Raw genomic sequence first — 27,107 nt, 5'->3', positions numbered from 1 at the left:
ATTATAGGTTCTCAAATAAATAACACTGCTTCCTAACTCCTGGCTTTAGTTCACGTCACTGTGTCTGCCTAGCGTAGGTTCTCTTGCAGCCCTTCCTACTTGCATAGCCCCCATAATATCACCGTGGGAGTTAGAATTCCAAAATATGAATTTTAGAACAACACTAACACTCAGATCATAGCAAGCATCTAATGATTCAGATAATGTCTGTGGGAAGCCCCCCGAAATCTGCCTTCTGATCTCGTGTAGACTCAGTTTTCTATGTGCATCAGTTCTGGAAAATTCTATTTGTGAGTAGTCATCCCACAATTCTCCCTATTCCCTCTAGTATCCCTTGTGGATTTATATCATACCTCTCTATCAACTGCCAATTTCTCATATTTTGCATTTTAATCTCTGTGATGCATTCTCTGTAATTTTTTTCAGACTTCTTACATATAATGCAATCATTTTTTTCAGCAGTGTCCAATTTAATCCTTCTGCCCATATTTAAGTTCTCTGGGTATTTAAGTTAACTACCAGATAACTTCTTACTCTTCTTTTCAGTGTTCCCTTCCTTCCTTATAATTTCTAGTCTAAATAAACTCAAGTCTTTTAAAGTCATTTACAGTGTACATATTGGTTTTCTTTGTCACTGTTACCCCAGATTCTTGGAGGTGCCAAGTTTTCTATTTACTATTTCTTTCACATTTTTCTTGTTTGGTGTATGATTTTTAGAGCTCATTTTAGTTAGGACTAGATGTTCTGGGTTGTCTGATGTGCTTTTGTTGTGGAATTATTGCTAAAGAGTGCTTTTGTTTTGCCTCCTCCTGGAATTTACCAGACCAGAACTAATTTAGTTTTGGCTTGGAAAATTCCACACCATGCAGGTCATTTGGATGCTACAATGGCATAAAGCATGAGGCTGGGTCTTTAATTTCTTATAGAGAATTTTATTCCCTATCCAGAACCCCAAGGAGAGACGATTGTTATGTTTTCTCTTGTCATCAGGGTGTAAGGTGCTGTTAGCCCACTTCCACTGAAGGAGCAACTTGCCAGGGTCCTAACTTTATCTGAGCATCTTAGCTCAAACCTAATGGGTTTTCCAGGCCCAAAATCACATCCCTTAAGCTCCATCTGAACATATCCTCCAACCACAGTATCAGGGCTTATATAGTTTAGTTTTTGCTATCCTTACCCCTAGCAAGCTCCCTAATCAATCTTTAAATTCTAATTTCTTTCACACTCATCTATGTATTTAAATCTTTTATCCAGCATTTCTTTATGTTTATAGAGGAAAGGGATCCATTAACTTAGTATGTTACTTTTTGAAATCTCTTTATAAAGACTCTCTTTTACAATGCTAACAACGATGTAAGATTATGATGATACTGAAAACCACCTCTAGTAAGTTGCAGAGCCAAGACTCAAACCCAGTTTCACTAGGTTAATGGTATTTGGGGGAAAAAAAAAGATTTAAAAAATTGCCAGTAACTAATAACAACAAAGAGTTCCAGCTTAACTATACTTTTGCCAGCATTTGGTTATTGAAGGTGAAAACATCAAATATATTGTTTTAATATGTACTTTTCATTACCAGCAAGAGTAAATATTTAACAAATGCCATTTCTACTTTCTCCAGTTTCCCTTCTATTTGTTGACGCCACAGGAGGCAGGTCACCTAAGACAAAGCACAGATGACAGATAAATGAAGTTCTATTGCAGATCAGAGCTTATTTGGAAAATGAAAAGCTACTTATTACCTGAGATCAATGAAGAAAATAGCAAACTACTAAAATATTTCTTTATTTGAATAAGGTCAGTGTCATTTTTTAAATTCCTGCTAGCATAAAATAACAATCAGGAAAAAAAAAAAACTTGACAAAATGTTATCCAATTGAAACTGACAGTAGATAGAAAATCCTTTTAAATTTTTTTAAATTTTTAAGTAATATCATAAAAGAAATATATTAAACAGGCAACACACAGATCTAAAAAGTTGCAAGAGCTGATTTTACACTAGATCTTATAAATAAAAAAATCCCCAATATAATAATTTGTTTACTATCTCCCTTTGACAAATACATGGACAGGGAAAGATAATCACATCTTAATATTCACAACTGCTTTATGTTCTTTACAAAGACCACATCTCTGCAAAGTGGCAGGGCAGGCAATCCCTTATTCAAGTAATTTCTGTTTTCCCCACGTTATCAAAAAGTACAGTTGTCTGAGATGAAACATCAGCACAATCACAACAAGAAAGCAAGGGCTTTAGCTGGCAGGCTTCAAGATGGAAGTTTCCATGGCTTGACCAGGATCTGAACATAAGCTGCCACCAAAGTACCAAGAGCTACAAGTAATAACCTGGATTTAGTTTGTAGTCACTAATGAACCAAGAATTTTAGTAAAAGAAACATTAAGTACATTTTACATATAAAAGAATCAGTGCACATTTGCTAATAATTTCATTGATAATAAAAAATATTATGCTCTCAACTCAGTATTAAGCCAACAAAAGACCTATTTTTCACTCTCCATTTTAGTGGTTCTCAACCATTAGTGTGCTCAGAATCATCTGAGATGCTTGTTGAACACTGATACTCTGAAGCCCTCCCACCCCTGAGTTTTAATACAGGTGACTTGGAATGGGGCCCTGAAATCTGTATTTTAAACAAGCACTCCAAGACCCAGACTGGTCCATGGACTATACTTTAAGAAACACTAATATGCCTTTAACACATAACAGAACATTGGTTATTGTGACTTCATGGTAAAGTTTCAAGCTGAATAAAACATTCAAACAATTGGAATACAAATAAGTATACTAATTAAGGGCATCAGCCATTATGTAATTGCATTTTCTTTTTAAAAGTAGCATCATAAACACAACAACTTACATTAAAAATTTTAAATAAATTTTGTTTTAATCCAAGGCACCTGTAAAATACTTGCTGGTGTGAGAGAAGTGACTAAATTCAATTATACATAATAGTACAAAAATGAAAAAATTCTGGCAGTGATTGATTTTTCCACAGACCGAAACACTTTGTTAAAAAATGAGCTACTTGATGATTTTGAGGAAAACAAATTTCAAATAATAAGATAAATGTCCTACATGAACTATTTTACTGATTTTCAAGCAAATTAAATTAATAAGAAAAAAATTCATGCTCATTCTCTTTCATAACAACCATCTCCACTAGTATTAGGAACAATCAGAAGAATTCCCCTTGAATTCTAACCTGAAAAGTATATACTGCATAGATCCTGTATTTCTTTAATGTTCAGGCACATGTAACCATGAGCTTTAAAAAATACTGGACTTGGCAGCCTTTATCTCAAGAGGATTTCCCAGGTTCCACAGTCTACAACATATTCTTCTGAGGGTAATTATTTTTTTTTCATGGAATATGAGTAAATTCTGTGATGATGATGTCTCCGAAACATGAATTTCAAAATGTTAACACAAAGGAGAAATGTGAGAGGAACTTTTTCAACGTTGAAGTGACCAAAGTAGAGTGAGTCGTCATTAGTTATTCTCTTTCTGTGTTCTAGGATAAACACTTACACAAGAAGCAATCCAAGACTGTTCGCACACACAGTGCTAGTTAGGTACTGCTATACTGCACAGTTCTTCACGAAGTCTTTATAGAAATTTTAAGTTCATTAGCCCAATCTGTAAATGACATTTGAGAGGAATCTTGGGAAGGCTTGGAAGAATTCAATAGTACTATTTTATAAAACAGTATTACTCTCAATCCTATGGCAAAGGAAAGAGAATCAAATCACTTTAGGTAAAAGAGTATTTTGAAGCAAGCAAAAGTCAGTCTACACCAGGTGTGAAAACAAAAACTAAATCTGTATTTATAAAATGTCATTTACAGATGGTTTCTCTAATACCCAGAACTATGTACAAAGACTATAAAATCTCCTTCCAGTCTAACATTTCATGGTTAAGTTTACTAACAAGTGCTTTACAACATCCTTAGTTCTGGCATTAAAAGGAAGAAATCAGAAGTATTTTGCTCTATTTTTCAATTTTTGCCCTCAAAAATCTTAAAACTGCTTCTAAATCAAGCCTCCTTAATGTAAGAGTATACAAGGAGTAAGAAATCCTGGGTTACACAGAGTAATGTAAACCACAGTATAGTGGTAGGTTTTGTGAACTCAAAATATTCTTAAAACATGCAATCTGAGCTGAATTACGTTGGACAAAATAAGAGAAATAAATTCCTTAAATTAAAAATATAAGTACAAAAAATTATTTTTTATAATATTGAATGAAGACACTCAAGAAGAAGGGCCATTCTAAAATGAATACATCACCAGACAAAAATAACCATTAAAAACTATTATCAGAGGAATGTTTTCATCTAAGTGACTTTTTAGGCAAAATGCAGCTCTTAATTTTTCCCTAAAATTTCCTTTAACGGTGAGATGTAGCATTGATAATCAGAGGGAAAAACATTTCATTAAACATCTGAAGCTTATTAACCACATCATAAAGCTCTGAGACAAAACATTCTTTGATTCCAGAGGGAGCTATATTAAGATTAAAGAACTGCAAAGCCAGGTCTTAGTTTAGGAAATTCCAACCTTTAAGACTCTGGTGACAAAATACGATGGAGAGCTGTTACTTAGACCCATATTCTGGGAGGCAAGAGGACAAGTGTGTTTATGTTAAATAAATAAGCCTCTCCATATTAGAGACTTAGTGGGTTGCACTCATATCCATTTTCTATTATTTCTATTTTTTATTTTCTAGTATTTATCCTCTTGTCAATAGTTTATTCAGTGGCTACATTCTACTAACCAGTTCACTGAAATTTAAACAGATTTATGTACTATGAATAAATTTACATATGGTTATCTTTAAGGTTTATTCTTACCGAAAAAAAAATCAATGTTTAAACAATGTTTTATTTTATATAAAATTTAATAATTTAGACTATGAAGTAATTTAAATACTTATAAGTCCCTCAAAAAGACATTTTGTACATACATACATGATGTACACACATGAAAATGGTGGTCAAAAGAATTTTTTGGCAGCTGCTTCTTGCTGAGTCCTACAAAAAAAAAAAAGAAAAAAGAGAAAAAAACTGAAAGAAGTTCTTCACATTAAACTTTGGAAAGAAACAGGATTGCTTAAAATATCGATGCCTTTGAAATATAAAATACATTAAGATAAGCATATATTCTATGTATGTACTCCAAATGTGAACTGAAATAGACTAGAGATAATATTTGCTTTGTATCTGAAGTTGCATTATGGGTATATATAACTTCATATAGTATTTCAAATTAAACACAGAAAATAATTATGTCAAATTTCATGGAGACTCACCTATACATGATGTAACCAATGAACAGCAGTGTCTGTACAATTACAAATACGATGAAGTGAACCGTCGATAAACATGATGGAAATGGTGGTAGTTCTGGGCATTTTGATCTTTCATTGGATGGCTATAATTATAATTAGTCAAATTAGTAGTTTGGAAAAAGACATACATGAAACTTTTATATAAAACTCGTGGTTTATTATACAAACAAGTATTCTGATTAATTCTTCCCTAGAAATATCTTCTATCACTTCAACTTTTCTTTTTTTTTTTTTTTAATTTAAAAATGAAAAAAATTTTAAGAGTAGTTGACATGAGATGGTTTCTACCTTATCACACTGCCTTCTGGCTCTTGTCTTCACTAAGGATGATGATAATTTTGAAAGTTTTAGAGATGAGAAGTAATACAAACCACATTCCCCTGAACACTTTCAGTGCACACTTGCTGCACTAGTGTGTTTACCAATAGCCCACCCTTCACTTTCAAAAGTGTTTCAGTTCAGAAAATAAATGGCACAGTTATCCTGCCAATAAACTACAAACATAATAGCTCTTACTTACCATCATTCTCTCCAATCTCACAGCATTCAATATTACTCACTACTGTTCTAAAAAACATTTCTCTTCCTATTTCCATATGTATTTTTCTTGATATAGTTACATCTACCCAGCACAGTTCTTCAGGACATATATATTACCCAAACCATCCTTGGCCTTAGCCATGGGTCAGAGAAGATACTAAAATGGTAATCAGAGAATATTTTCATTGAATGATAATGTAAATCCTACATATAAAACTTAACAAAGAAATCAAAATATATAGAAATTTGAAAGACATGGACCAATTCTACCCTGAATAATAAAAATGAACTCCAGCTAGCTGGGCATGATGGGATGATCACAGGTTGGAGGCCAGTCTAAGCAACTTAGTGAGACCTGTCTCAAAATACAATTAATTAAAAGGGTTGGAATTTAGCTCAGTGGTATAGCCCCAGTATCCCCCCCCCCAAAAAAAAGGTATTAACACTAACTAATGTTAAAATATTTTCAGCAGAATAAAAGTAGACCATGCATTCTTCCTTTTCTAAGGAAGTCTATAACAGTTACAGAAAAAGAAACAAAGTTACCACATTTCGCTGTACTAAGTTGTCTATGTCCCTCTTCACTATGTGCAGGTGCTCCTTGATATCCATGAAGTGCTGTGTGGTCTCATAGACTCCTCCTGCAGAACTGGGGTGCTGTATCCCACTGACCAGTCTGACAGTTTCACTCATAGAATTCCTGAAACAGAAAATCTCTTTATATAATGAAATCACTATAAAGATGATTGACTTTTTCAGTCACAGATTTCAAATGGTTATACTTTTTGAAGCTTAATAATCAGATCACATACACATATACACACAAAAAAAGGGTAAAGAAAGTATTTAAACTCGGAATTGTCTTCAAAACTAGAAAATGATTTATAAAACTACAGCTTAATACTACGGCTTTATTCTTCACTAAAGGCCACCTAAAAATAATACATAGAGAGTACTACCAAATAGTCTATATTAAAACGAGCAATGTGGGCTGGGGTTGTAGCTCCTTGGTGGAATGCTGCCTAGCACATGCGAGGCACTGAGTTTGATCTTCAGCACCACATAAAAATAAATAAATAAAATAAAGGTTAAATTCTGAATAATATAATGGATATTAATTACTCTTAATAAATTGTAAGAAATCTTTCCAGTGTTTTCAATGTTTTACAGCAAAGGATTAAGTAGACCTGAACTCTGCAAATCCTATGCATTCTAAAGTTTTTCAGGACTGCCCTTGATCAGGTCATCACTGTAAGCACCTGGAATATGCTGCCCAATAAAGAATTATTTTTCTGGGGTGTTGGGCCTGGCCAGTTTATGTAAACTCTGATTTATGAGAATTCTGTTTTTGTTTGCCTACAGTCATAAAGAAAGTGATGACAGAGTGTTTTCGGTCAGCTACATGGGTGCTCCATTTATAATGACTGATCTCTAATAAAACATCCTAGATGCCAAGGCTTGGGTAAGCTTCCCTAGATGGCAGCACTTGGCACATATTGTTTGTCACACATTGCTGTTGGGAGAATTACGTACAGAAGATCCTTGACTTTCGAAATTTACAGTCTGACAAACCCCTTATAAAACGAAAAATATAAGTTAAAAATGCATTTAGTACAACTAAGCAACAGCACATCACTGCTTAGCAACCCAGCACACTATAGAGTACTGGTTATTTACCCTCATGACTATATGGGCTGATAGGGTCTGTGGTTAGATGCTGCTGTCTAGTATTGCAACTAAGTATTACCCCACACATTGTTAGCCTGGAAAAAGATCAAACTTGAAAATTTGAAGTGCAATTTCTATTGTATGTGTATCACTTTTGTATAATGGTAAAACTGAAAAATTTAAATTGGGGACCATCTGTACCATCTGTGAGAACACTAGCAGAGGACAACCAGAAGCTGGAGCCTCTTTCTCCTGGACTCAACTCTCTGCACCTTTTTTCTTTGCTATTTTGCTTAATACTTTTTTGTTGTATTAAACTATAACCATGAGTATAACAGTTTTTCTGAGTTCTGCGAATACTTCTGGTAAATCTTAGAATCCTAGGGGACTCTGTAACCCCAAACACAAATCCAACTAGTGTTTTCTCCCTGCAGTTCTACCAGATGGCCCCTATACAAAGAAGAATCTATTTGTTCCAAATATAAAGGAAAAACTGGTTGGTACGCTGAGATGGTGTGATATTCTCCAACATGATATTATTTTGAAGGGTAATTCTGACTTCATGCAACATTTTGTCTTAACATACTGACTTCAGAATATAATTTAATGCAAGATGTGATTCCACTATTCATATGTAAAATAAGGAGTTCTACCAGTGAGTATGCCCTTTCAATATGAATCTGTAAGCATGATAGTAAGAAATTACAAACATTTTTCTTTAAAAATTGCAGAAATATAACAGGCTTTTTATTAATAAGGAAATAAATTTACCTGAAAATATCATTATTTTACCTACTAAGCACTTAAAAAGGTATATATTAACACTTATATTACAAATTATCTTCAAGTCTGGAAATTTTTTTGTGAGGTAAATAAAATACAACTGGCAACTGTTGAAGCTGACTGTGGATACACAGATATTCATTGTACTATTCTATTTCTGTGGATGTTCGAAAGTGGCTACAAAAATCTAAAACTCAAGTGTCTCTATAATGTTTGCTATTTATTGCTCAGATTTTATCTCCCACTATTCCTTTTTACCTGTCTTGGCTCTAGCCATTCCTTGAAAAATATCCTTTCCCTTTAAGCCTCTGGATGTTCTTTCTGGTGAAATCCCTCCACTATAGGTTACCTTTCCTCTACATTCTCCCCTGGATCCTTCCCTAACAAACACAGTCAATCGTCCCACATCGAGACTTTCCTACTTTGGATCTGCACAGATGGATCAGCATAAGCCCCCTGAGAATGAGTTTTATGTCTCTGATTTCCTACCAGTGTCTGCAATTATGGTTCAATTTGGATGAATAAATACAAAGTTATCCCACTCAATTCCTAGAATAAAATTTAATTTAAAAAGAAGAGCTCTACTAGAAGAAAGCAAAAAGAAGAGACTCAAATCTCAGAATTAATTAGAAATAGCATAGTTATGTCAGACTAAATGTTAAGTTTTAAAAAACTGTATTTGACTTAAAGAAGCAATGAAGACTTTAAAACTAGCTATAAAATATCTAAAGTGCTTTCTGAATCAATGTCATATATTGATTAAAATTTATTTCCATGGCACAAGTGCTCAAGAAAATTCATGAGGCTAAGCTTTTCCATTAAAACATCAATTAAGGATTATACTTTAATACACTTGAAATACTTACCAAGACTAAAACCTCCCATGTAATATAAATTTCTTACATAACTCCATTTAAGAATATTGCTTCCCAGAAGTACGAACTTGCTTACATAGAAATGTCTTTTTAATATATAAAAATTGAGTCTCTTAATGTTCTCTCATTCAATCATTCATTTGTTTGCCTATGATTCTGCTAACATTTATTTGGTACATGTTATGAGCCAGGCAATTTTTAGGGAAATAAACTGTGTGAGAAAAATGTAATTCCTGCCCTGCTGAGCCAATAGTCTTGCAGGAGAGCAATGTCTTAGAAAAAAATAGAGCTCTGCAAATAAAGATGTGTTAAACTTTCCTGGGCACCTAGAGCAGAGTATTAAAGAATGAGGAGGGGTCTATGAGGCAGAATTGTCGTGAAAGGGGGCATACTTCATTTAGGGAATAGATCAAGTGAAAAGAGGATAGAAACCCAGAGAAAACATCTTTTAAGAGATGTTGGAAAGAAGAACAACACGTGAAGAAAACTAAGTGGAAGCAGAGAGGCCAAAGAGTGAGCAGTATGCTAGAAATCTTGAAAGGAAAAAGTTTTGAGATGAAGAAGTGGGAAAAGGTTCAATGCTACAGAAAGGAGGCTGAACTACATGCTTTCTAAGACCTCTACAGAAAAAAAAATTATGACTTTATGGGAACATGAAAATCCTTTATAAAGACACAAATCTTCCTTTCCACTAAAGACAAATATTTCCTATCTCTTCACATTTTTCCTGAACCTTAATTCCAAAGAAAAAGCTCTATAGGACCAATTCAAAATTTGAGCTCAGTTTTGGTTAATTTATTGCATGCATGACATTTGTTCTCCACTAGTAAGTGGGAGTTTGTAAGGACTATCAAATATCCTAAGAAATTCCTAACCACTACTTAAACTTTAAGGTGCTCTAATACTACTGCTAAGTGAAACAAACAAAGCACAAGGGTTTCTAGAGTATGAAGACTTAAGAAAATACACATGTGCAAAAGAAAAACAGGAAGAACAAACCAGAAACTAATATAATTGCTTATCAACAGAGATACTGGGAAAAGGTTTGAAAGAAAGGGAGAAAGGACTGAGGAGAGATAGCAGGGAAGAAAGAGAAAGTAATATTTCCTTGGAAGGATATATCCCTGGGGGGAAGGGGGTCTGAATAAGTCATTAGTTTAATTGATTGTATTTTATCCATGTTAATTTCTTGGTTATGACAATTATACTGTGGTAATATAAGATGTCAACATTAGGGGAAGATGGGTAAAAGATTTTTATGGAAAATTTCTGTACTATTTTTGCAGCATTTGGAGTCTAAAACAGATGAAAATTAAAAAATTCAAATGTTATGTTACATGATCAAGTTCATTTTCAAAAGAACTCTATTCATTTAGCTAAACTATCTGAATAGCTCAACTATTCAGTTGGCAGTCATGAGTTCACGATATTAAAAAATTTTTAAGTACCAAAAAACAGATTAAAGAAATACAAATTTTCAGTTATAAGTTGAGTGGTTTTCATCTTTAGATGTCAGGAACATCACCTTCTCTTTAATCCAGTTTAATTTCCTAATCCTAAATAATATACCTTGACATTCTTGTTTGTCAAGGATTATACTGGTCAGGATAGTGCTCTAAAGCATTAGCTTATGGAAACGTGAAACTCTGGCTTATTTTCTCTGCTCAAGGAATTGAGAAATGTTAATCATCTGCATAAGTAAATCATTATCAGAAACTTATCATTCAACACTCTGATCTTTGTCTAGTCTCTCTTAGGGTACAAGAATGAAAAAAGAGGCTGTTACACATTATTTCCTTTAAAATGTTTTCATGCCATAAAAAAAAGAATACCTGCATCCAAGTAATTTATATTATAGTCCTACAATGCTAAACATGCTCATTCCCTAGTATTTCTCATAGAATTGCTATATGCCACATTCCATATTCTTTTAATATTTTCTACATACAAGCACACACCTGACTCTGTCAAGTTAGCTTTTCTAAAGACATTAAAGATTTTTTTCCAGGTTAAAACTATTAAAAATTTAGATGTTTATTGTTTCTAAATATCAAAAATTCTTTTTTAAAAATTATTTAAAACTGATATAATTTCATACTGCTAAATTTCTGGTTTTTTTCCATATTTTATTGTGTATTGTCATTGTGTAATGCACATAATTACATAATGATACATAATGGTGAGATTTGTGGTTATATATTCATACATGCACACAATACAACAATATAATTTGGCCAATATCATTTCGAAGTACTTCCCCTTTCCTTCCTGTCCTCCCTCCCTTTGGTCCCTTTCCTCTATTTTACTGATTTCCCATTGATTTTATTGAGATTCCCCCACTTTTCTTTTCCTTTTTCCTCTCTAGCTTCCAAAATTTTTATTAATTTATATCACAGCATTTCTTGGATAGAGGTGAAATAATTTTGATGATGTGAAAACAAACATATATTAGGTGTTAAAAAACAACAATAAACAAACAAAGCAAAAGAAAAAAAAAAGTCTATGAACATAATGCCTAAACATGCATTCTATTATGAATTTGAGTCTTCTTTTTCATGAAAAGAAAAGAAATTCTTTTACTTCTTTTCTTTTTTTCACATCTTCATAGATGTATTTTGTATAACGATGAGGGTCTCCTTCCACCATCCATGCAATTCCCCTTCTCCCTCCCTTTCCCTCTCACCCCTCTTCCCTATCTAGAGGTAATCTTCCCATGCTCTTCCTCCCTACCCCATTTTGAGTCACCCCCCTTATATCAGAGAAGACATTCAGCATTTCTTTTTTTGGGATTGGCTAAGTTCACTTAGCATAATCTGCTCTAATGCTATCCATTTCCCTGCAAATGCCATGATCTTATTATTTTTTATTGCTGAGTAATATTCCATGTGTATAAATGCCACATTTTTTTTTTATCCATTCATCCATTGAAGGGCATCTAGGTTGGCTCCACAGTTTAGCTATTGTGAATTGTGCTGGTATAAACATTGATGTGGTTGTGTCCTTGTAGTATGCTGTTTTTAGGTCCTTTGGGTATAGTCTGAGAAGAGGAATAGCTGGGTCAAATGGTGGTTCCATTCCCAGCTTTCTAAGGAATCTCTATACTGCTTTCCAAATTGGCTGCACCATTAAAAATTCTTATGTTTATAGTCCCCTATTTATAAAATGAATCAAGAATGTGATCGATTCCTCATAATAACACAGTGCATGTATGCATAACCTTCACTAGGATAAAGATACCACTTAACACTGAAATACGACTTCGATGCACTTACTTCATTTCATTTACTTGTCTCAGAATCTCATGCTGAGTTTTCACAACAGTATCCAATTCTTGTTGAGTGATCTGGAAGAAAAAAAGATGGTCAGCTAGCTCAATAATCCTCATTTTATAGCCTTTCTTTTCTACTCTAATCCAAGAGAGTCAAAATAAGTCATATTTGCATGTTCCGAAAGCTCACCTGCCCATGCTGCCCTGGGATCCCTGATCCTCTCTTAGAGATTTCTTCTGTCAGGGAAGAGACATATCTTCTCTGTTCATCAAGAATCATATCTAATTGTCGGTTCAGCTGCTTAATTTCAAGATGAATACGATTCTGTCCTTCAAAGATTTGTCTTAGCTCACGATCTCCTACACTCTCAAATATTTCATCCGCTGCAAAGTAATTATGAATTAAAATTAGAATCACCTATATATACTTATATATAGGTGATTACTAAAATACTGTAACCAAACAAAGGGTAAACAGACACCAAAATTAAAACATTTCCAACATAGTAGTATAATCTTCCAAAGAGAAAATGTGTAAATATTTAATTATGACTCTTACTATTTGTTTTTTGCCATTTCTAGTGGCTGAACATTTATAAATTCCATTTAAATTTGTCATTTAAAAGTAATTTTTTCTTTCATATATATTGTATAATTCTGTTCGTTTGAATAGGAAGAACTAATGTAGGGTGACAGAAATCAAAATGGTGATGGGCTCTGGAGAGGGATTTTGATGTGAAGGAGGCACCAGGGAGCTTTCTAAAGTGAAAAAAATATACTGGGTGATAGTTAAGTAGGTGGAAACATTTTTCAAAATTCACCAATTACACTTTTCACATACTTAAAAGAAAGACATTTATGCTCCATTTTTATCTTCTTCAAGTCTGGATGACACTGGTGATCATTACACTACACAGTGTTAAATGTTTGCCACAGGCTTTAAGTACAGCAGTGATTGTTTATGTGCACAGGGAAAACCAGGTAATAAAAACCAGTCTTAACATTTTTTACATTATTAATTTAATAAGCAAGATCTGAATTACATAGGCTTAGAATAGTACTTTATTTATTTATTAGTTTTTGTTGGACACAACATCTTTATTTTATTTTTATGTGGTACTGAGGATCGAACCCAGTGCCCCGCACATGCCAGGCAAGCGCACTACCGCTTGAGCCCTAGAATAGTACTTTAAAATACTAAATATTCAAGTCCAGGATTCTATTAGTAGTAAGGAGAGAAGTGGATTAGATATGATTTCACATTATTCTGACAATAGTTTTGATAGTTTTTAAGTATTACCTCTATGCTAAAAAGGTAAACATAGTACTACTAAAAGGAGAGACATAAACCTTGCATGATTTCATTTAGCAAATACCTGCTGAGCCTCACCAGCACAGTAATGTTCTGGGTTACTTTTTAGGTTTAGAGAACATAATAAGTGTAATCCCTGCCCCATGGAGCTCAAGCACTAGTGGTGTAGGATTCATCTATACAACTGTGGCATTCATTACTGACACTTTACTAAGATAAGGTCTCACTTTTAAGGTCTTTCAACTCTTGAGGACTGAAGATTTGCTCATAAATTGTTTCCAAAAAATTACTTAGAGCTTGCTAGGTCAGAGAGCAGGGGGTGAGATAGGAAACACATGGAATCATGCATCCAATTTACAGCCACCATGGATGTCAGCTTTGCCACCACTCACCAGGCTGTCCCTGAAGGTCAGGGTGATCCTTCTGGAATTCCTCTTTTTTTTTGTCCAATTCTTGTTGAAAGTGCTCAAATTCCTCCTGATACTTTTCTTTTTCTTTTTCTGAAATTTCTTTATCTGGTGTAGGCTTTATTGGAGTTTAAGAATAAATCATAAAAAAGATAAGAGAACCCGTGAGACATTTCAATATATGTTCTTTTTCTTATGTTCACTATTCTACCACCAGCTGAAAGGTTAACATAAAATGGTTATTCCTTTTTATTGAAAAAAAACTTTACTCTTGCTACTAATATTAACAGCAAAAATAACAATAACCACTACTACTTGCTCTAAGTATACTGTCTCTTTTAATCCTTACATCATGAAGTGGCCAGGACAAACATCTGTTCTGCCAATCATACAGCAGGAAGGTCAGTCTTCCCAAGTTTTCAGCCATGAGGCATAACCATTGAAAATTGAAAATACACTTTGAAAAACAAATATATGTACTCACTGGCTCCTTTCCAGGCTCAGTCAATTGGAAAGTCAGAAAAGAAAGAACATCATGGTCATCTACAAATTAAAAAAAAAAAAATTCCATAATATATTATTTTTATAGCTGTGAATTTATATTTATTGCTTTTAAAATAATGATAAATAAGCTGTAATTTGATAAAGGCAATGGTTCTCTGTGACCTTAAGGGCAAAAATTCATCTGAAAGATTTACATTAAAAGTAATCCAAATTCACTTTCTTAAACCCTAAATCACAACATTTAACAACTTTAACATATAACAGATACTTAACAAATGTCTAATAAGGAATAAACAATAAACAAATAGACAAAATCCAGTTAATATATTTCCTATACCTAACTGTCTCTGAGTCTATTTCATCACATGTATTGGTTATTGCCTTTCATGTTTATTTTACTCACATGGAAGCCACAAATAACTTTATGTTTTATCTAAAATCACATAAAATCAAATTAATGTCAAGCTGTTTAAGCTGAAAGCAGAGACTCAGCAGGTTGTCCTGGTTAGTTACATCCACAGAGTAGAACAATTATCTACAGTGTGCAGCAGTCTTCATGCTTTCTATCACTCACGGAAATCGAGAGATGCAGGCACATTCAATCCAGAAAACTGTGATTCTTCACAGTACACTGAGAAACTTGAACAGAAATCATGTGGTCTAAAAGGGCAGGGATCAGACCTTCTTGGGCTAACCATTATAGGCCATGTGATCTTCAGAACCTTTCACATAAGATTTGACAAATTCATCTAAAAATAGGAAAAATGTGGTCTCTCTTTCCGCCCTCCCTGGGTTGCAGAGAACGAGCCATACATTTGAAAAGTATTTAAAACTACAATGTGCCATATAAACACAAAATTGGGTTAATGTGGAGTAACTTCATTTATTACCACACAAGAGAAAAAAATGATCACTGAATCTTGGTATAAAGTTTGGTCCCCAAATAAAGTTTCCTCAGATTGCCAAATTCACTTATATATGATGTGACAACACTTAGGGTCCTAAAACATATGACAATTAACCTTTTATAGATTCAAATTTAAATATGTTTCCTTTGCTGTAAAACAGTACCCAAACTAATGTTGTAAGTTGGATACCTGTATGCATCCCTAGCCAACTGTATACTTATAAAACAATGAGAGCTGTCCCAACAGAGCCAAAGACGCACAGTAGACTATGGGAAGACTTCAAATAATCTTAAAAGGTTACATGCAAACAAGTTTACATATCTCCAACATAGATAGCATGTTTTACCTGCAAGACCTCCCGTTGCAGCAGATATTCCAAAATACCCTTGTGGAGGGATCACCATATTTTCTACTTTGGCGCAAAATTCATAATCATTTCTATTTGGTGTAAAGCCATTATTGATCATTACCTAGAAAGACATATTACAGCTATAGCTTTTACAATGGACAGTGTAAAATGATCTACAGTTAGTCAATTTGCTCAACTTTGCTTCCTTCAAGGCCCTGGGTTCAATCCACAACATCATAAATAAATAAACAAATAAATTAATTAAAAACAAATAAAAATTTGCTTCCTTTCACTATTATAAAGGGTAATTTTAAATAACCTCACTTACTTAATATTATCATACAATAAGATATTCCATTTGTTTTTTACCCACTGTGTCAAATGTTTAAAATGTGAAAATTTTGATAATTTTTCATTCAAATTTTCTAAAATGAAATATGACTCACTTGCTCTTTAAAAAATTATTCTCTTTGTATGGTTTATTCAGGAGAGAGATCATATTTATTCTGAAACCCCAGTGACAGAGCTAAAACCAAATATGTTAAGTGTGCAAGTTTAACTACACCTCATAGAGAATTAAATAGATTGCTTCAACAAGTAGTGAGCTCTTCTTTATTATGTAAGTGAAGTAATTGGGCTGTTATAGGTTAGCAGAAACAGCAAAAGTAACAGAAGTCTCTAAAAGGACATCCAAGTTTCTTCTCAGTAGGATGTATATTTGAAGTAACGACCCTAAATTTCTTAAGAGAATCTTGGAATTCTCAGAAAGTATAGGGATCCAGTAGACACATGAACACTCTTCCCATCAACCCAGTCAAGTTGTGGTTTCACCTCTTCATTCCTAACAACCCCATCACTAGCCCTACCCCAAAAGATAGCCACTGAAATTGGAGTGGCCACAAAAGGAGTAGGTCCATGGCATGGACCAAGGGCACCTGTATCACTACTTCTAGAGTCAAAGTTTTATCACAGACAATTAAGGTTAAATCACACAAGTGAAATGTTATAGAACTCTGTCCAAGTTTTCAGAAAAAGAATAAAATACCCATCAATAGAAAAGGTTATTCTCTATGTAATGTAATATAAAAATATGTGGACTAAAAACTAGTTAAAATTAATTTTAAAGAACACTGGCCATATAGTTAACTAATATTAATATTTGTTTCTTTTTATTAGAAATAATTCTGTTTCAGTTTATATCATTTGCAACTTGTCTTTATTGTCTTGTTCTTATTTTTTTTTAAAGGGTATAACATATTCATTGTACTATGAGTTAGGAGGACCATCAGGACTGGGATTGTAAAGCCCACGTACTATGTGTTCATAATTAATGCCAGAACACACAATTCATGCTTGCAATATCTTTTTCTTTTCCCTCCAATGTCAAAACAACTGGGACAAGCTGAGGTGCAAATACTAACTTAAACATTTCTCGAGTACCTAACATGGGCACAATATTAATGATTTTGAGAATCATAGGATAAAATGCCTGCCTGTGGCTATAACCATATTGGTAAGAAAAGATATAACATAGAGTTAACTAGCAATTCAAGACAGCACATTTCATCAAAGACCAAAAAAAGCACTAAAAAATAAAATAAAATAAAATAAAACTTTAAGAGTTTAGGGGAAATATATCATTATAAGCTGATGTTTGGGAAATCTGTGGAAAAGGGATCCGAGGCAGTATGTTCAAAGCTGAGTATGGTCAGTCAAGTACAGAGAAAAGGAGAGAACATCACTGGAAGGAACAACAGGCTGAGCAAACGCTCACAGGCTAGACCCAATAAGCTGCATTAGGAGTCCAGCATGTCCAGCTTGTTCTGCAGCATGTAACTTCAAACACCAGCCTACAGTTATCTGTAGATATTAGGTAACAAAGAATTCCAGGGCCAAATAAGTCCGCAGAATGTGAGGCTTATTAAAGGTTTATTTATTTATCCTTTCTTTATGAAGGAATTTTAAATATGCTAATACATATAGCAAAACCCAATCTCATCTTACTAGGAAATTTTGGGGGGAAGTAGTACACTCTGCAGGAACTGCTGGTGGGCCCCTCATTGTATAGATTGTGTAGAATCATGCAGGCAGCCTCTCTGAGATCTTAAGTGAGCATCTATTCACCATGTGAATATCTGCTGTCTGAGCTTTATCCATAGGAAGGTAAGTGTGATTTAGTGATGACCCTAATGAAACTGTACAGGATGAATAGTAATTATAGTAAAACCTATGTCCAGCCTAATACCCTGGACATATCCTCTATAATGAGATCTCTAACAGCTTGGAATTTAAGATCAAGCCAATATAGTTTTCCAAAGGGCTGGGAGTGTGGTTCAATGGCAGAGCACTTGCCTAGCATCCATGAAACCCTGGGTTCAATTCCACATACCTGTAATTTCTTTTTCTCTAAAGAGCTAATTTTCAGTGTTTCATACATAGGAGTTTAAGGCTAGCTCATGATTTAGGAAAAGGAAAAGTTCACAAAGATACGATAACATCTTTAAAAAGCAAAGTTTACAATGCATTGATGATCTTAGCTATTAGAACTGCCCGTTGGATATAGCCATCTATGTTTTATGCTAAATTCAATTTATCTATAATTAAACCATGTACCAACCCTTTCATTTCCATTTTTCCCCAAACACAAACAAAGATAACTGCTACTTTGCTAGGAAATGGTACCAATTAGTTGTCTAATGGGCAGACATTCAGGAACTATCTTTCACTCTACAACTCTATTTGTACCTCAACCCCTGGCAAACTGAACTAAGTTAGTCCTACAGTCTTCACCTGCTCCTCATCTCTCCTCTGCCTTCCCTTTGGCACCACCTTGGTGCAGACCACAAGTGGAGTCTTGCATTTAAGATGGAGCTGGGTTTATATCAGAGTTCTCCGAGTTATTCAGTATGATAATATTGAAATTATTCAAAATCTCCTATATTCAATTTCATTTAAGATGGAGATGCATATGCCACAGGGCTATTTAAAAAACTGCACATAAAGTACAAAGCACAGGCCTGGAACTTTTCAGAGTCAAGTAGTCAAAATTGGCTTATCCTTTAAGAACACTAGGACCTAAGTCATCTTTCAAAATTGTAAATCTGATCATTTCACTTTCTGCTTAAAACTGAACTTTCTTAAAAGTTCTTTACAGGATAAACTACAGAACACCCTGTGCAAGGTGTATAACTGCCAAACTTTCAAACTTGCTTCCCCCAGGTGTCCTCTATAAGTCAAAGCAAACTCTGTCTCAAATATTTCAATTTCTCTCAAGGCCCTATGACTTTGTGTGCCTAGAAGACACACACACACAACCTACCCCAAACTTCCTGCTCCTGCTTTAAAATGTAGCTTAACTCTGAGAAGCTATTTTTGACCTTCCCCACTCCCACATCAGAGTTACAGAATTTCACTCCTACAATTCCTCAATGGTGGTGCGTTGTAGTCTTTGTTACATAGCATGCTAATGCTACATGTGTCTCCAGCATTAGACTATAAGCTTTCTGGGGAGAATGACCTTTGTCTTACTCCTACTTCCCAAAGACTAGCATATATACATATAACATGTCACATAGAGCATGGTGCTCAAATGCCTACTGACCAAATGGAAACCTGCTGGCAAGTTCTTAAATAGATGCCTACATATACCAAGCTCTAAAGCCATGTCTGTTCTCTTAGAGTAACACTGATCAGCACATAAACAATATCCACATTTAAGTCCATTTAATTTCAATCAATTCAAAAAGAATTCAAGAAGAAAAGCCATACTAGAACATTATTCATTTGATTACTACAACTTACTGTCAGAGTTTTCTGGTAATATACAATCTTCGCCCGAACAGGATAGGGTTTATTGCGAAAGTCCCTCTGACAACTTGCTAGGGCTTGCGTGGCACCATCACTAGAGTGTGAGAGAAAAGAAAAAAAGAAACTTAGAAAGCTTTTCAATATTTAAAAATTCAGGAAGATTAAACTAATATCAAGTTATGATAAAATCTTAGGATACTTATTTCAACTTTTTATTTATTTAGAGGATACAAAGGTGGCACAAATTTTTTCCTGCCAGAACTTTGAGTGACATGAGAACCAATGTTATTATGTGCTGACAGCAAGGAGAGATATACCATTCTGTATGAGGCTAGGACAGAGGACCTCTACCATAGGGCAGAATCCAAATTCCTTATAGAGCTTTTAAAAATGCAGATTCATAGACTCCACCAGAAATGAACTAAAGTAGAATAGAAAGGAGAATGCCCAGATACCTCTACTTTAGATAGCTCCAGAGAGAGCGGTGATGAACTACCAGGGTTGAAAATCACTAAGGCAGGAAATAGCAAACTACACCAAGGATAAGTAATGTTTCTTGCAGTTCACCGACTAACTAAGAGGTAATTCCTATATAACAAATATGTAAAAATAAAAAATGTACATTCCTAGTTCACATACATTATAAATACACTGAACACTCAGATCCTTTGTAACCCACAATATTTAGAATGAATAAAGTGGTATAAATTGTGTATTCATTAGTTTGGTTAAGGCTCAACTTTAGTTTTAAAATTAATAAAGCTGAAAAAGTAAGACTAGTGAAAGCCAGGAAGATCCTATAAACCTTCAAAAATATTGTATAATATAATTTTAGGTTAAATAAATATATATTTTAAGTTTAACATATGATGTGGTTCATAGAAACAATTTTAACCCATTTGGTTTCATTGTTCCAGATGTGGAACACCTATAAGCACATAAATATTATATGCAATATAATTATGTAATAATTATAACTATATTATATAATTATAATAATTTCAATTATATAATGTATATAAACTCTAGATTATGATTCCAACCTATTTTTATGTACCTATGTCAATTTCATTAAGATATTCAGATGTGAAAACTTGGGACTAATGGGTTGGGACACAGTCAAATTAAAATAAGATCCATTCACTAAGTTACAAAATGACATTGTAAGAAAAAGAATAATCTTAATTGCAAAGTATTCAGGATATGAAACAATATTTTTCATGCAATTTCTGAAGAGAAATTGAAAGATCATATACTTACTTTTGATGGTCATAATGGATTTGTCCATTGTTGCCTACGATAACTATAGCAGGATTATTTTTCTAAAAATAAAGAGAATGCATTTGTTTTAAAGGCCTTAATAAAAAAATTCTAGATCATTCTTATACTATGAAGTCTCTTATATCTCTAAAATTCTAGAACTCAAAATTTTAAAATAATATGGCCTTGGTATTCAAGGAATTATTAAAGTTCTTTGAATTGCTAATAGGGATCACTGAAAGTCAGGGAAGAAAAAAACCAGCTAAAGGGAATGTCATTAATCTTAAGGCTACTGCTAAACCACAGTTAATGTTTACAATATGTAAGTACATTTTGTTCTTAACTGTTTTAGGAGAGATCTGGTCTGATCAAAAAGAGAGATTGACATGAAAAGATGTTACATGAGCTAGCAATAAGTCATGCACATGAACACTGTGATGAGAGCAAACTTTCAAAAGTCTTCTAAACACAACTGGTTTCCCTGCCTACATTTAATGTTTCAGGCTTATCCAGCAATATTATTAAGCACATTACAGGGGTGGTGGGGAAGGCAGTCACTGCAAAGTTCTAAGGCTCCATTATGACCTCTATCTGGTTTATGAAAAATTATATCTGTATAGCTCAGTTGCTAAATTCTCAGTTGCTAAATTAAAACTAATTACCATATTTAAAATATCACCTGCCAAGTTTCCCACAATTAAACTCATGAGTGTCAAATAAGGTATATTTCTCATAATCTAACTTTGCTAGCAGATATAACAAAGTCTGTAACTGCTTTTAAAATAAATATACCTTTCCATCATTGTCAAAAGAATCAAAAAATATTCCAACGCCATTCCACATATCAGCTGATCCAAACACAGGGCCCTCCAAGCCTTGATTTTCTGTATACCAAACTGCCTGAAAATACATAATAGGGAACCATTAGGTCAGTGGTGTGTACATTTATATTAATTTTCTAAGTAACAGAAATGATCTTACTAGGCCATCGGCTCCAATTCGACCTCTTCCAGTCACTCGAAATGTCACCTCCAATTCCCAGTTCTCAAAGGCTGCTTTTGTCTTTGTCCACACTGACCCTCTTTGGCTTTTTAAAGATGGTGCTATTCGAATTTGATCTGAACTTGCAATAGCATCTACAGCAGAAACAAGGGAAGAAAAGCTTTAAATTATAATTAGATAAAATTCAACACATCATCACCAAACTACTACATATTTAAAAAACTAATTTTAACTTAGTAAGCTGAACAATAATTTTATTAAGAAATAATTTCATAACTTTTTAAAAAAAAAAGAAATAATTTCATATTAACAGTTTCAACTTTGAAACTTTAGGCCTAATGCCTCTTTTATCTTTGGAACACTGAAGTATCTCTGTAAAAGTAAAAATAAAATAAAATAAACCTATAACAATACATTTAATATTCCACGGCAAGAGGAAGGAAATTATGACTTAAAAGGCAAACTACCTATTTGATTCTCATAATATTTTTTAAATACCTCAAAAATCTGCAAATATTTTTTAAAAAAACTGTGCAACATATTTATTTATTGGTTTACAAATGTTAAAAAGTCTTAAACATTTTGAAAAGAACATACCACTAGGAATCAAAAGACTTGTTCCTAGTCTCAGTACAGCTGGGACTTTGAACAAATAAATTCTCTTACTCTCTTGGGTTCACCATATGTTCACCTGTAAAATGAAGGGGCTGAGCTTGATCACTTCCATAAACATCCCAAAAGTTATATGCAAAATATTCTGCATATATGCATTTTTCAAGGAAGAAAGTCAACTAAATTTCAATTCAGTAAGCCATTCTTCAGCTTTGGCAGATTCTGAGAGAAAATGGTGATCCCCAAAGTAGTGGTTTGCACTTCCAATCTGAGCTGAAGTGCTAGCTCCGCCACTAACTAGCAGGTTAATCTTAGGTAAGTTATTTCATCTCTCTAACAACCTCAGAGGCATATAAGGGGTTATAAAAGTGCACATACAGGCATACCTTGGAGATACTGCCGATTTGGTTCCAAACCACTGCAATAAAGCAGTTTTTACACATTTTTTTTTTGGTTCCCAGTATCAATATAAAAGTTATATTGACAGTACACTCTAGTCTATTAGATGTATGAGAGCATAATATCTAAAAAAAGTACATACCTTAATTAAAAAGTAACATTATTAAAAAAGCTAATGATCATCTAAGCTGTTTTAAAAAAATGGAGCCAACAGACTTGCTGGAAATAGGACTGTCACATATCTTTGTTTTGTAAAAAAACACAATATATGCAAAATGCAATAAAATGAATATGCTTATACGTATTTCAATCCTCCCATTCTTGAATTAGATAATTATTAAAGCATGATTAGGCCTAAAATTTGAAAAGTTCTGCATAACCTTTCAGATATTAAACTATTATTTATGCTCGGAAATAAAACTATAATATCACTTTATAGGTAGGAAAAACTGAAAAAAAAGTAAAGTTGAAATGCTTCAGTATGATCACTCACTTTTGTCATTATCATTTTCAAATACTGAATGGTTGAGAGGAAGGCACCAGAAAGAGTACTGGACAGATAATCAGAACACCTAGATTTGAGTTCAATTCTATAGAAACCAGCTATGTAACCTCTTCCAAGAAACTTTACCTTTCTGAACATCAGTTTTTCCATATGTAAAACAGATAACACCTTATCTACTAAGGAGCAAATCGGAAAAATGAAGGTGAAAAGAGATTTGAGAGCTATAGTTACAAAGTATCATTTTTTTTTTTTTTTTGCCCTTATGGACCCATGTGTACCAGCAGTACAAAAGGACATTAGAACTAAGAAAGACAAACATGATAGATTTTATCTTAATTTAGGGCTAAACATCAAGGGCTTTGTTTAAATTAGATCCTAAAATCTCTCTACTTTTTGTCTTACATAATGGATTGCAGGGCCAAATGAAAATGGGGAGGGGGGAATGAACAATGGCAGAAAGAGAACAATAAGACTATAAAAATTAGAGTAGTGGTGCAAGCAAGGGACATCCATAGCAGTAACTCCCAGAGTCAGTACACAGATTAAGAAATGGTTAAAATACTAATCTCTTTATTTCAAATATAGTCTAGACAAACAATTTAAATGCATTAAGGTACATTATCCTGAATTTTTGCATCACACCAGATTAATAGGTTATGGCTCTATAAAGAAAGTCAAAGTAACTAACTTTGGTAGTTGATTAACATTCCTAATTTGCGGATATGGGAGAGAGAGAGAAAAGCAGGCAGATAATGGAGAGGCGCAAAAGTGAAAAAGTATGAACAAATCCATTACTACTGAAAAATTAATCATCATTCTTATCCTCCCTAAAACACTGAAAGCAAAAGATCCAAAACCTTGTGTTTAGTATAATCTGCATCATCTTTGTGTATCAACAATGATGTTATCTTGATAACAATTGCCCACCATTATCCTTTTGCCCAGTGGGCTCATAATATATAACTGCTGAGTTAACAACATAATTGCACTCGGATTCAAACACTTGATGACTTGGTCATTAAATCAAATTGAAATTTATACCATATAATTACATATTAATTTGCAGGTAATGGCCCTTCCCAAAAGAGTGCTTTCTATTTAGTACTTACTTTCTAGAAATGAAACATTTTATTTCAAGCACTGGATAATCTAGAAGGATGTATACAAGCCTTATATAAATGATTGCTTAATCACACATACAGATGGAATTCAAACTGCCAGAGTTTTCATGTCATCAAAAGGCATTGGCCACTTGTTTTAAAGGGTGTATCTGATGGTCACTGAACAGAGGTTATGACATGCCAAGTGGTAGGACTGATTCCTTAGTCAGCAGTGACACATCAGCACTAGAACCTGCAGATATGCTCTAACAAGACTCTCTTATCAATAAGAAAGCCAAAACAAGGTGAAAAAAACTTGAAGCAGAACTTCTATTTTTTTTTTCCTTAAAAGGAGAAGATAATAATGCTATTCTTAGCCAGGTTCAGAAATAATCAATACAAAAAAATCTACTACTACATAATAAAGCATAAGTGTGACTATAAAGTTACATAATGCAAAGATCAAAGACCACACCAAAGTCAGTAAGAGAGGCAAAGGTGTAGGTCTAACAGCTTAATAACGTCTTCTGACGTGCAAAAACTTAAAAATTACTTTAAAATCAATCTTTGAATTCTCTGGAGTCTTCAAATGGCAATGAGTACAAACCTGAGCATTAACCAATGCTAACAACACTGGAGAAAAGTAAGCAGGAGAAAGGAGGCTGATGAAACAGGTCTCAGGTTGGGATGGCTGTGGGTGGGGAACGTGTCCCCCAGAGACGTGGCATCAGGGTGAAACGTGACACCCAAAAGTGAGTTTGAGGGCTGGGATGTGGAAAGAAGTAACAAAACACTTCTAGATCAAACGGATAGTACCGAGGAGATCAAAGAAGTCATGAGGTGGATGAGAGTGGACAGAATGCTGAGAAGGCTCTCGGAGGCTGGCGGGGGAACTTGCAGGCCAGAGGAACCTGGGGTTGCAGAGAGGTTCCCCACCACAGCGCATACGGTGTGCAACAGCTGGAAAGGGACCCTCACCACACCAGGGTATCCGCGCAGAGAAGGTGAAAGGAGGAGGCGGAAGGCGGAGAGGGGACCCGGGCCTCCCGCCCCCTTCCCGGGCTTACTCCCCGCGTGGGCCCAGAAGGGCACGGTCCCATCGCTCTGCACCAGGTGCGGCCCCTTGAAGCTGTATTTGTACTCGAAACGGCGATGTGGCATCACAGCCGGCGTGTCCGCAGCACCGGCGGCCGCGGGGTCGCCTCCCATGCCGTCGCCCCGGACGAAGCGACTGAGTGACAGCAGCAGGGCGCAGAGAAGCGGCCAGGCTCTGGCCTGGGGACCCCTTAGCCTGGATCCCGCCATCTTGGATTCTGGGACGCAGAGGCCGGCGGGAGAGGGAGGGGCGCGGGAGGCTGCAATGGCCAACAGGGCGCTCGCTGATTGGCGGAGCCTGGGAGACCCGTAGGGCAAGGGGTGAGCTCCGCCCCCGGCCACCCCTATCCACAAGGCCTCCCGGCCCGGAGCATCAGTGGGCGGGGATAAGGGGGCGGGCCCTGTGAGTGGGCGGGGCCTGGAAGCAGCTAGGTCCGCGAGGCTAATTTTCCCTGCCAGCCTCGTCGGTTGCCGGCGGAGCTGAAGGATGCCTGCCTGCAGGAGGCTTTCTCCCGCTGCCTAGATTATCTCAGGGCGGCCTCAGCCTCTGATAAACCGGTATTGGAAGAAAGGCTCGTTTTTGATGCGACTCGATTATTCAGTGGCTGGATTCCATTTTGTGAACTTCCCAGAGACAAGTCGTACTTGAAAGACTACTAATGGTCATGAATACTAATGGTCCCAGACTCTCAGAACAGTCCAAAAGAGCCCTAGGATCTTTAGTTGGTTGAATCGAGGGATTTCTATGAATCTGTCAGTCAGCCTTCGCTTCGCAAAGATTAATTCCAAGGGCTTCCCAATTTTTGAAACCGTGGCAACAGTGCATTCAAGTGATACTGAGTTTTGTTCAGTTTTGGAGAGAGTGATTATGTGCGGTGAACAGAAGCATCAGTAGAACCTGGACATTTGAGATGGGATTGGTGTTTGACTCAACGAATAAATTGTGCATTTTTTTAAAGTTGTAGATGAACACATAGTATCTTTATTTATTTTTATGTGGTGCTGAGATCGAATCCAGTGCCTCTGAGGCAAGCGCTTTACCACTGAGCTATAACCCCAGCCCTAAATTGTGCATTTTCAAGGAGAATCTTCCTTCCAGGGTGGCAGAGAGGGTTGGGGAATACCTGTATTGTCAAAATATTCATGGTCACCAGGAGTTGTTTTTGCTTGATGACGAATTTTTTAAAATCTGAGAAAGAGCAGTATTCTGTGTGTCCTTTATACACATAGCTCTTTATTTCATTAGCTCTCCTTTATGGGCTATGAACATAACACAAACTCCAGGAACCACAAGCCCACATTATTTTAATTTCGTTTTCACTGACCTCTACATCTCCAAACTTAT

At 35.0% G+C, this 27,107-nt stretch overlaps 1 protein-coding gene across 2 annotated transcripts; it reads right to left on the bottom strand.

The window, feature by feature from the left end:
* Positions 1 to 1,641: 1,641 nt before the first annotated feature.
* On the bottom strand, positions 1,642 to 25,990 carry Lman1 (lectin, mannose binding 1). Of its 2 annotated transcripts, XM_026393190.1 has the most exons (14): positions 25,735 to 25,990; positions 22,031 to 22,185; positions 21,842 to 21,949; positions 21,050 to 21,111; positions 19,784 to 19,883; positions 15,980 to 16,103; positions 14,706 to 14,764; positions 14,207 to 14,339; positions 12,693 to 12,886; positions 12,507 to 12,577; positions 6,455 to 6,608; positions 5,330 to 5,451; positions 4,989 to 5,051; positions 1,642 to 1,660 (listed from the first exon to the last, which is right to left on the bottom strand). In XM_026393190.1, the coding sequence occupies exons 1-13, from the start codon at positions 25,970 to 25,972 to the stop codon at positions 5,015 to 5,017; spliced, it is 1,557 nt and encodes a 518-aa protein (XP_026248975.1). In that variant the 5' UTR covers positions 25,973 to 25,990; the 3' UTR covers positions 1,642 to 1,660; positions 4,989 to 5,014. The 2 variants fall into 2 exon arrangements, with proteins under 2 accessions (XP_026248975.1, XP_026248974.1); XM_026393189.2 differs by lacking the exon at positions 1,642 to 1,660 and having other exon boundaries at positions 1,834 to 5,051.
* Positions 25,991 to 27,107: the final 1,117 nt, after the last annotated feature.

The sequence above is a fragment of the Urocitellus parryii genome, chromosome 13 (genome assembly GCF_045843805.1).
Source record: "Urocitellus parryii isolate mUroPar1 chromosome 13, mUroPar1.hap1, whole genome shotgun sequence".
Taxonomy (NCBI): Eukaryota; Metazoa; Chordata; class Mammalia; order Rodentia; family Sciuridae; genus Urocitellus; species Urocitellus parryii.
Note: the sequence above shows the minus strand (reverse complement) of the source record. Positions and strands in the feature narration are given on the sequence as shown.

What these genes read in the sequence shown, in the direction of transcription:
- Lman1 (XM_026393190.1), bottom strand. Translation starts at nt 25,972, where the DNA reads ATGGCGGGATCCAGGCTAAGGGGTCCCCAGGCCAGAGCCTGGCCGCTT. An exon ending in TGCAACGGGAGGTCTTGCAG is followed by an intron (nt 14,765 to 15,979) that starts GTAAAACATGCT and finishes TTTAATTTGTAG; the next exon opens with ATGACCATGATGTTCTTTCT. An exon ending in AGACAAGTAAATGAAATGAA is followed by an intron (nt 6,609 to 12,506) that starts GTAAGTGCATCG and finishes TTTCTGTTTCAG; the next exon opens with GAATTCTATGAGTGAAACTG.